This window comes from Cucurbita moschata, unplaced genomic scaffold (genome assembly GCF_002738365.1).
Source record: "Cucurbita moschata cultivar Rifu unplaced genomic scaffold, Cmos_1.0 Cmo_Scf00052, whole genome shotgun sequence".
Lineage (NCBI taxonomy): Eukaryota > Viridiplantae > Streptophyta > Magnoliopsida > Cucurbitales > Cucurbitaceae > Cucurbita > Cucurbita moschata.
Window position 1 is genome coordinate 423,032 of NW_019268568.1, and position 9,980 is coordinate 433,011.

The 9,980-nt window shown below is 40.6% G+C and overlaps 1 protein-coding gene across 3 annotated transcripts; it reads left to right on the forward strand.

Moving 5' to 3' along the window:
* The first annotated feature begins 342 nt into the window (after window positions 1-342).
* On the forward strand, window positions 343-9,227 carry LOC111436172 (sister chromatid cohesion 1 protein 4-like). Of its 3 annotated transcripts, none has more exons than XM_023073884.1 (16): window positions 343-1,134; window positions 2,123-2,384; window positions 2,492-2,589; window positions 2,684-2,733; window positions 2,914-2,963; window positions 3,097-3,187; window positions 3,330-3,624; window positions 3,745-4,224; window positions 4,318-4,767; window positions 4,874-5,018; window positions 5,285-5,421; window positions 5,496-6,421; window positions 6,688-6,721; window positions 6,831-6,933; window positions 7,126-7,255; window positions 8,738-9,227. In XM_023073884.1, the coding sequence occupies exons 1-16, from the start codon at window positions 1,011-1,013 to the stop codon at window positions 8,834-8,836; spliced, it is 3,474 nt and encodes a 1,157-aa protein (XP_022929652.1). In that variant the 5' UTR covers window positions 343-1,010; the 3' UTR covers window positions 8,837-9,227. The 3 variants fall into 3 exon arrangements, with proteins under 3 accessions (XP_022929652.1, XP_022929653.1, XP_022929654.1); XM_023073885.1 differs by having other exon boundaries at window positions 3,097-3,165; window positions 3,326-3,624; XM_023073886.1 differs by having other exon boundaries at window positions 344-1,134; window positions 3,841-4,224.
* The last annotated feature ends 753 nt before the right edge of the window (window positions 9,228-9,980 follow it).

A 9,980-nucleotide genomic window follows, 5' to 3' on the forward strand; every position in this document is an offset into this window, starting at 1 on the left:
TTAATTTAAAAAACAAATGCTTATTAGATATGGCATAAATCGTTACCACACCATAATTTTGTTTAATTAATTAATTGTTGAGTTAAACATAGTTTTGATGTGTTTGTATATTTAATAAACAAAAAATAAAAATCAAAGCTTTCAGAAGACGGCTCTTTCTTTTCCCGAAGCTTATTCAAATATTTGAAAACTTTTGGCCAAATTCTCAAATTTCATACCCAAAAACACACAGACCAATCGGTGGTCGACGCGTGGGATCGAGACAGCTCCAATTGGGTTTTTGCTCACTGTTCCTAACTCCTTGAAGCTCAGAGTGTCACCACACCCGCTTCTTCAACCTCTTTCTCTCTCTCTCTCTCTCTCTCTCTCTCTCTCTCTCCCCCCCGTTACAGAGATTCCTTTCCTCTCTCTCTTCAATTTGTTGGTCAACTCGGCCCGATCCGGTTCGCTCGCTCTTCTTCTCTCAACATTGCTTCTTTTCTCACTTGGTTCTTTCCCCGCTACTTCGTTTTCTGCTCATTTTCCTTCAATTCCCTTCACGACTTCGCTTTGCTGGGATTTCTACCTGATTCTGTATCTGGGTTCGAGTTATTTTGCGCGTTTGTTAGCGGAGTTGTGGTGTTCGAGCATTCGTTGGAGCCCCACTTGGGTTTTGGGAACTGGGGTCTCTTCTTTTTGGGGTTCGAAGTTCTGGGGGTTTTGGTAGCTTGGTTTTCTCTTGTTTTTGTTACTTGGGGTTTGTAGTTCTCGGGGTTTCTGTGTGGAATTTGGTTGGAGGTGCCTAATTTGTGTGTTTAGGGGTGGAATTTGGGGGTTTTTTTGGTGGGTTGGAATTAGGGTTTTTGTTGTGAATTATACCAATTGGGTTGGGTTTGATTTGTCTGATTGTTTATGGTGTTCTTGGTGCTCGTGGAAATGGTTTTGGTGTCCATGTGTGTCTGAGAGATATCTTGTTGGCTTAGAATTTGGGTTATTTGGAGATTTTCATGGTTTCATAGGTGAAGTGAAAAATGTTCTATTCTCAATTCATATTGGCCAAGAAAGGGCCGCTTGGGACAATATGGATAGCGGCTCATTTGGAGAGGAAGCTGCGGAAGAATCAAGTGGCGGACACTGATATCGGGGTCTCTGTTGGTTAGTATTTCTTCACTCTATGTTCTTGGTTCTTCATTTCCCCCTTTTCTTCTTAGACAAATCAAAGCTAGAACGTTTCATAAGTGTAGATTATCTTCTCATGCATTGGGAATTTTTTGATTGATTCGTGTTAAGAGCTGATTGAAATTTGTGGGAGTTCATGCGTTTCTTGAGTACTATGCTCTTTCTATATGTAAGGACGTTAATCTTTTGATAAATAGAGGTTTTTGTAATATGGTGGAAGATCCTACGTTGTTTGGAGAGGGGAACGAAGCATTTCTTATAAGTGTGTGACAATTTCTACTTAGTAGACGCGTTTTAAAAACCTTGAGGGGAAACCCGAAAGGGAAAGCCCAAAAAGGACAATATCTACTAGCGGTATGCTTGAGCTGTTATAAATGGTATCAGAGCCAGACATTGAGCGGTGTGTCAGTGAGGACGCTAGGCCCCCAAGGGGGGTGGATTGTAAGATACCAAGTTGGTTGGAGAGGGGAACGAAGCATTCCTTGTAAGGGTGTGGAAATCTCTCCTTAGTAGACACGCTTTAAAAACTTTGTGCGGAAGTCCGAAAGGGAAAGCCCAAAAAGGACAATATCTGCTAGTGGTGGGCTTGAGCGCTTACAAATGGTATCGGAGCTAGACACTGGGCGGTGTGCCAGCTAGGATACTGGGCCCTCAAGGGGGTGGATTGTAAGATCCCACATTGGTTGGAGAGGGGAACGAAGCATTCCTTATAAGAGTACGGAAACCTCTCCCTAGCATACGTGTTTTAAAAACCTAGAGGAGAAATCTGAAAGGGAAAGCCCAAAGAGGATAATATTTGCTAGCGGTGAGCTTGGGCTGATTCTGTCTAAATGAAATTATTGTTGGTTATGAAAATTATATTTTATGATATTATGGTTCCATAGATGCATTTTTTGGTTTATTGATTGCGCTTCCCTAGTAGAGGAACTAGGAAGTTACTTATTTATTCAAGTTTTCGAAACAGATTCGATTCTTTTCCCCGACGTGCCAATTGCACTGCGATTGTCCAGCCATCTTCTCCTTGGGGTGGTGAGGATATATTCTAGAAAGGTGGGTTACCTATTTGACGATTGTAGTGAAGCTCTGCTTAAGATAAAGCAAGCATTCCGTTCTACTGCTGTCGATTTACCACCTGAAGAATCTACTGCTCCATATCATTCTATCACTTTGCCCGAAACTTTTGATCTCGATGATTTTGAGCTTCCGGACAACGAACTTTATCAGGGGTTAGTTAAAGGGTTTTCAGTTCTGTTTATAATGAACCTGCGGCAATAGCAACAAAGCCGTGTTGTAGCGTTTTCCCCTCAGTGAATGACCTCTAATTTTGCTGCAGTAATTATGTTGATCATCACGTTAGTTCTCGGGAGCAAATCACCCTTCAAGATACTATGGAGGGTGTAGTCTACACCACTTCTCAATTTGGCTTGGATGGTTAGTATTCTTTTCTACGCGTTCGATGTGGCGATAGTTTAGTCAACTACATTAAGTGCTTATCCAAAAAACTTTAATCTTCTTGGTTTTGCAGAACGTTTCGGTGACGGAGATGCTTCACAAATTGGTTTAGATCTCGACGAGGTAACATAATATGAGAAACTATTTGAGAAGGCTGCCACAACGTGGCTAGCAATCTTGCACGATTAGATGTGTGAAACCGAAAGTACAAATGGCTAGTTTTTCCTTCCTTTCTTCTTCCTTTTCCTGCATTTCCTGTTTGTAATTTTGTCTCCCCCTTTCCCACTTACTGATGACAAGCAGGAACTCTTTGCGGAGAAGATCACCGTTAAGGAACACGATGAGATCTTAGAGTAAGCGTTTTATATCTATATGATATTTTAAAGCTTGACTGCTATGATTAAAGGCTCTTTTTTTAAGGCTATATCCCGTCTGCCAGTCGACCCATGTACTCAAAATTTGTTTTGTTCGTGTGTGTGATTGCAGTAATGATGTTCGGGCACCTTCTCAATCAACTGTCTTGAAAGACACAGATGCGAATATGGAGGAAATCCTAGAAACCTTTGAAACAGTGCAGGTACGTGCTAATCGGTTTCAGGTTAATATAGACTTATTATCATCTGATGATTAAGATTTCTATTTATTCTTTTATATTCTGTGTTTAGCCTTCGAATTGTCGTTAGAATTGGCCGAACATTGCTAGTTTGTATGTTACGCAGGATCCAGCATCTACCACGAGACGAGTGGATGAATGCAACTTGTCTAGCGTACGGGATAGTGATGGTTCTTTGAAAGTGGAAGATCATAGTACAGATCTGGAAGCTGTCGGAATTGAAAATAATGAATCCAGGAAGTCGAATATTTACGGTGGTACTACTGATGTTTTAGGTTGGTCTTCCCATAATGATTTGGATTATGAGACTACAAGAATCATGCATCCTGAAGAGAATGGCCATCTTTCTAATGACCCAAAACTTGAACAGTTTTCGTTGCCATCGGAAAAGACGAAAGGAGGTAATTACCTTTTAACTTTTTCTCACTCGTCTTGTTCTCTAGAATCCTGATAATCATGGTTTGCTGCTTCTACCGAAACGATAAATCCCGTCTTCTGTAAAATGCTCATCTGTATTACAGATGCATTGGGTGGCCCAATCACAGGAGAAGAAATGAACAATGGAGTTGTAATAAACAATGAGCCTGAAATGACCTTTCTTGATCACGTTGATGCAGAATATGACTGTAGCCGATCTTCGTTAGATGCAACTGCTGTGTCTCCTAGTTGCTCCGGTGTCACCCCTGATTTGGAGGACTTTGGCCATAAAGCTCGTTCGGATGGCACGTATGCATTAGCATCAGAGGGTCAACTATCCTTAAAACCCATGGACAACTTGGTTGAAGTGCTCTCTCCTAGAAAAGTTGCCCTGGATTCAACGTACCAAGAGGAATCTCCCGGGAGACCTGAGGTTATTGATGCTGAATCTAAGGAATTTCTGGAACCGAAGGACACCGAGACTCAAAATTCTTTCAATGGTGAAGAAATTACATCCATGGAGAAGCCTGTGCTTCAGGCATGCAATTCCCATGGAATCGAACGCGATAGGTCATCTCTTGAAGGTATCGATCGGTGGTTATACCTCATTCTTCTGGAGCTCCCATCATATACTTCATAACTTCGAGAATTAATTAGTTAATCATTTGTGATTTTAGGCGAAAGCTACCAGGCAACTGATGCTGTGACGCAAAATTTGGAAATAAGCGAGAAAGGCGGTACAGAAGTTTCTGAAGATGGACTGGCTAGTTGCAGGGGTCCGAACAAACCTTTTGGTTCTGCATTGTCTAATGATATTTGCACAGAGATTTCGAATAGGTCTCCGACCTCAGACTTCCCTGCACCGGAGAAGTTGCTTTCTGTACCAGAGGGCCTTACCGAAACACACGGTGACGACTTACCGTTGTATTCTTCACTGGACAAAGGAAACTTGGCCGAGGACGACGGTGTTTCTGGAACTAAACTTTTATCTGGGAAGAAGCGAAGCTTTACTGAAAGTACTTTAACAGCCCAGAGTTTTAACTCAGCCGAGTCGGTTGGGGTGCACCGATCTAAGAGGGTTACCGAGTCCATTCCTGATGATGATGATTTGTTATCATCTATTTTAGGTATTATTACATTCCTTTTGACATCTCTATGACAGTGTGCTGATATTTCTGACTTTCTAATTGGTAGACTAGGATGTCACTGAGTTAGTTTTTTCTGTTGATTTAGTTGGAAGACGATCTTCGGTTTTGAAAATGAAACCGTCACCTCCTATGCATGAAACAATATCCTTGAAACGTTCACGACCTGCACTTCGAGTTGGCACCTCGAAGAAGAAGGTGCTTATGGATGACATGATGGTTTTGCATGGAGAGTATGTATCATATGCATCCATTTGTTTATATACTCGATACAATATTCAAGTTTTACTTTACTATCGATTTATAGTTCCTTGTTCGTTATTTAATCGATGAGCTTTTTTTTTGGAATTTCGTCTCTAACCTGCCATTTTAAATATTTCAAGAAAAAACCTGTTTCTAGTACACATTTCACTATTTATTTTAATCGGTAATTACTCACCTTCGCCGTGGTAAACGGGAGTGCCGAGACACTAACAGCATGTGTACTATTATTATTCAGCACAATACGTCACCAACTTACTAGCACTGAAGACATACGACGTGTTCGGAAAAAGGCACCTTGTACTCGTCCGGAAATTTCGATGATTCAGAGACAATTCTTAGAAGATGAGATTTTCAGTGAATCCATATATTCAGGTATTCAGGCATTCTTTATATAATCTCTCTTTTCTTGCTAATTAGTAATCAACTTTTGTTTCCTTATGCTTTAGGTATCTCCAAGGAACTGTCCTCATTGCATGCAGAAGCGTTTAACCTTAGTGAAATCAGGGTTTACGAGAAGGATCCCGTCGGTGCTTCGACCGAGGCAGGAAACAATTTCGAGTCTGCTGTTAGGCCAAATACCACTGAAGAAAGTGCTACAGAAACAAACCCTGATGCGGTGGTCGACAAAAATGATTTCAAATCTCAGCCTTCTCGGGCTACTATTCAGATCGAAACTCAAGAGTTAGCCTTAGAGTGTCCTGATCTTGATGTTCAAGACCAGCAGCAAGTGACTTCAACTGAGAATGCTGGACTGGAACCCGTTGGAGAGCGAGAAAAAATTGATTCTGAAGCCGGAAATATTGCTGATGCAGTTGATAGCTTCGATATCAAGGAGTTAGAGTTGCCGTCCTTAGTCATCGGGGATAAATATGATGATCGAAACGCTTCGTTGCAGATGGATATATCTTGCTTTTCTCCGGAGAAAATATTGGAATCTCAGCCTGGTGTTGAAGATACTTTTACGGTGGAATCGGGGAATGTAGGTCTTGACACTGTCAATGCTAATGATTGCACCGAGATCAGAGATAACGTTGACGATGAAAAACCCGATCACAATGTTTCCCTTGTAACTTCACCTCGAGAAAATGGCGCCAAACCTGCTGAAAGCATCTTAGATGTTAAGTTAGGGGAAATCGATGCAGATGGAGTAAATACAGCAGATTTCGTTTGTGGTGAGAAGGATGGAGCTTCTCTTTGTTTAATTGATGGAGCTCAGATGGATTCTCAATATTCACCAGGATTCGATATGGATTTTAAAAGTACCTCCTTCAATGAAGTTGTGAATCCGAGCTATCCCGAAGAAGCTGATTTGCTCGATATTGTGGACACTGAAATGACTGTCCTCGATCATCCAATAGCCGAAGATCGTGGTGTATGTTTCTCTCTTTTTGTGCTTTTTAAAACATGAAAGGGTTGGATTACGAATTTTTTTGGAAAGAAAAAACGAACACCCATCAGTCCCCGAATGTCGTGTTTAGGAAGAAGGAAGTCGAATTTGTGGGTTCTTACTGTTCTAAATCAATACAAATGTTCAGAAATTGTTTATTTTCTTTGTACAGAATTTCCTGAAAAAGCGTACCCTTTATTTACGTCGATACTTGTTTGCTTCTCGTGTCTAAAACTTTATTTGTCGTGCAGGACTTCGAGGATGCCACGGTGGCCAATGATATAGGTTTGCATTTCATGACATTCTTGATTCTGTACTTAGCAGTGTCCTTATTGTGTTACATAAGAGCAACTCTTGTTGTTATGTTTGCTCACGATGTATCGTTTTCCTCCAGAATTTTTGAACGCAGATGACGACGATGAAGAAGATGAGGACAACGAGCAATTTGCAGCTGATCCTAGCTTTCTCGAAAACAGTGGATGGTCGTCCCGCACCAGGCATGTATTTTATTAGTCATCTTCTTTTTCATCGGATAAGTTTTACATTGATATGTACGCTCTAAGGTGGTGTCGTTTGGATAGTTATCGTGTACGATTGATGTGTTACTTCTAAATGAAGCCACTTTTCGGGTTGCCTTTTCGTTTCCTTCATAATTTTACCGAACACGTCGTTTGTATTCTTTTAAACAGGGCTGTGGCTAGATATCTTCAAAATCTCTTTGATAGGGACTCTGTACATGGGAGAAAGGTCCTTCACATGGATAACTTACTCGTTAACAAAACTCGGAAGGAAGCATCGAGAATGTTTTTCGAGACACTGGTACGTCATTTTGAACCCTCGTAGATTTACGTTGTCGGCACCACGGAATGATTACAAAATGTGGTCTTGGTTTCTGAGTATGGTCGTCGATCGATATATTGTTGCTATCTAGGTTCATGTTTGCCAGCCAAAATTTCTTCCTACTGCTAATTGTGCATGGTTTTCGAATACCACATAGCTAGGAAAGGCTAGAAATGATGGCTCTATTTTGTGAAGGTGTGTTGTTTGGATTCACTAAGGCAAATGAAATGTAACTAGGGCTCGTGTTCGGCTGATGAGAGGGTTTATTACAGGAAAGAGAGTGTTGGTGCAGTCGAACATTGATACGGGAGTGCCCGTCAATGAGATCAAGCCTCTGGCTTTCTCAGATCTTGTGTTCTTCATTGTTGTTCTTGATCCTAGGACTGGTAAATTCATAACCAACGAGGAAGAAGATGATGAATGAATCAACTTTGCTTTAGTTTCTTTCCTTGAGAAGGAAAGAGGAATGTAAGAAGGGGAAGAAGAAAAGGTAAGGAGGAGACGCCGACGGCGACGCCCGACGTTGGCACTAGAGTTGGAGGTTTGGGAAGAGGGGGCCCCTAGAGTTGGAGGTTTGGGAAGAGGGGGCGGGGCAGGAAGAGAAGGAGGAAGAAGAGGCGGGGAGGAGGCGTCGACAATAAGAAATAGGGGATGGGGTGTCGGAAATACTCGTAGAAGTAATTTGATGTGAAAACTTATCCTTCGTTTGTTGGAGACGATCTCACATGTTGTAGGTAGACAATTGGAAGATTTGATGTGTAACGACCCAAGTCCACCGCTAACAGATATTGTCCTCTTAGGGCTTTCCCTCCCAAACTTCCCCTCAAGGTTTTAAAACGTAGCCGTTAGGGAGAGGTTTTCACACCCTTATAAAGAATGCTTCGTCCCCCTCTCCAACTGATTTGGGATCTCACAATCCACTCCCCTTCAAGGCCCAGCGTCCTTGCTAACACTCATTCCCCTCTCCAATCGATGTGGGACCCCGAATCCACCCCTTTCAGGGTCCAGCATCCTTGCTGGCACACCGCCTAGTGTCCACTCCCCTTCAGGGGCTCAGTGTCCTTGCTAGCACACCGCTCGGTGTCTTTTTCTGATACCATTTGTAATGGCCCAAGCCCACCACTAACATATATTGTCCTCTTTCAGTGTCCAGCATCCTTACTGGCACACCGCCTAGTGTCCACTCCCCTTCAAGGGCTCAGTGTCCTTCCTAACACACCGCTCGGTGTCTTTCTCTGATACCATTTGTAACGGCCCAAGCTTACCATTAACAGATATTGTCCTCTTTGGACTTTCTCTCTTGGGCTTCCCCTTAAAGTTTTAAAACACATCTACTGATAATCTTCTGGGCTTCCCCTTGGTTTTAAAACACGTCTACGGATAATCTTATGGTGTCTTGTGTTCTAGAATACATGCTATTTGCTGGTTCATTTATGCATAAAGTTATCCCTCTTTCTGCAGGTTCTGAAGACAAAGGATTACCTCCATGTAGAACAGGAGAGACCCTTTGACAACATTAGTCTAAAGCCAAGAATAAATCTCATGAAATCAAGTTTCTGATTTACTTTAGGAAAATGCAGAGATACACAGCTGGGGAAAAAAACCACAAAAAAAAAAACCAAAAAACAAAATGGCTCCGGTAGATGTTAGTTCAACGATGCACCTCTCGGGATGTCGATAGCTCTCTCCGTCATCAAAAACTCCCCTTCCCAACAAAATAACCTTTTGTTTTTCCTTTCTTCTTTTTCTTATTATTATTATTTATATATTGCTTTGTTTAAGCTAGACGTTTATGTAAGTGAGTCAGTGAGTCGGGTCAGGTCGAGTCGAGTCAAGTGGGCATATCGTATATTAATGTGTTTATGATACCCAACTTTTGTATTATGACAGATACTCTCATGTATATATTATCTGTAAAAATAGTCTTTGCTATTGAAGATCTTCTGATTTATTTGTTGGAATCATCCATGGCTTCAGAGATGCTTGCAGTGATTTTTTATGTAAAGAAACTAACCCGAACGTTAGCGTCGTATTATATACAATGATAAGGAATCACCCCAATATCTTAAGTCAAGAACACTTTACCAAGTTTATAAATTAAGATCCTTGCGAAGGCCGTTGGTCAAAATCTAGCCATCCACGTGGCGTTAAATCGGATTAGGAGATGAGAGAAGATAGAACTGTCCATATTAAGGAATGGTCCATGTGCGTGGGGTGCACGTGCTTGAAACGAAAGTGGGGAGGTCGTTGGGACTTATGCGTCAACAATTCAATTTCGAATAATAATGTCCACGTGGGTGAAGTGTATTTTATTTTATTAAATCATGTAATTTTGTAAAATAATAATTAATTAATTAATAACAGTTAAATTTCAACTAATACTTAATTTAATTGGGTGGGTATACCTACTTTTAAGGTTTACGTAAATATGATCAAATATAATTGAATCACTAATTAGTGATCATAAATTATTATTTTTAATTATTTGTGGGCATATTAAAAAAAATTAATCTCTAAACTTTTATATTTCACATATATAATATTTAATAAATTTATGAACTTTTAAATTTTGAAAAATATAAAATATTTAATAAATTCTAAATTTTTAATTTTAATGTTGTATGGTAAATTTTAAAGAATGTCGAGAATCTTTAAATATTTATCAGTAATATAATAATTAGATATATCATGATTTTAACTTTTC

Excerpts from the sequence above, each read along its gene's own strand:
- LOC111436172 (XM_023073884.1), top strand. The coding sequence starts at position 1,011 with ATGTTCTATTCTCAATTCATATTGGCCAAGAAAGGGCCGCTTGGGACA. Across the intron at positions 2,590-2,683 it reads TTCTCAATTTGGCTTGGATG|AACGTTTCGGTGACGGAGAT; the intron begins GTTAGTATTCTT and ends TTGGTTTTGCAG. Across the intron at positions 3,188-3,329 it reads AAACCTTTGAAACAGTGCAG|GATCCAGCATCTACCACGAG; the intron begins GTACGTGCTAAT and ends TATGTTACGCAG.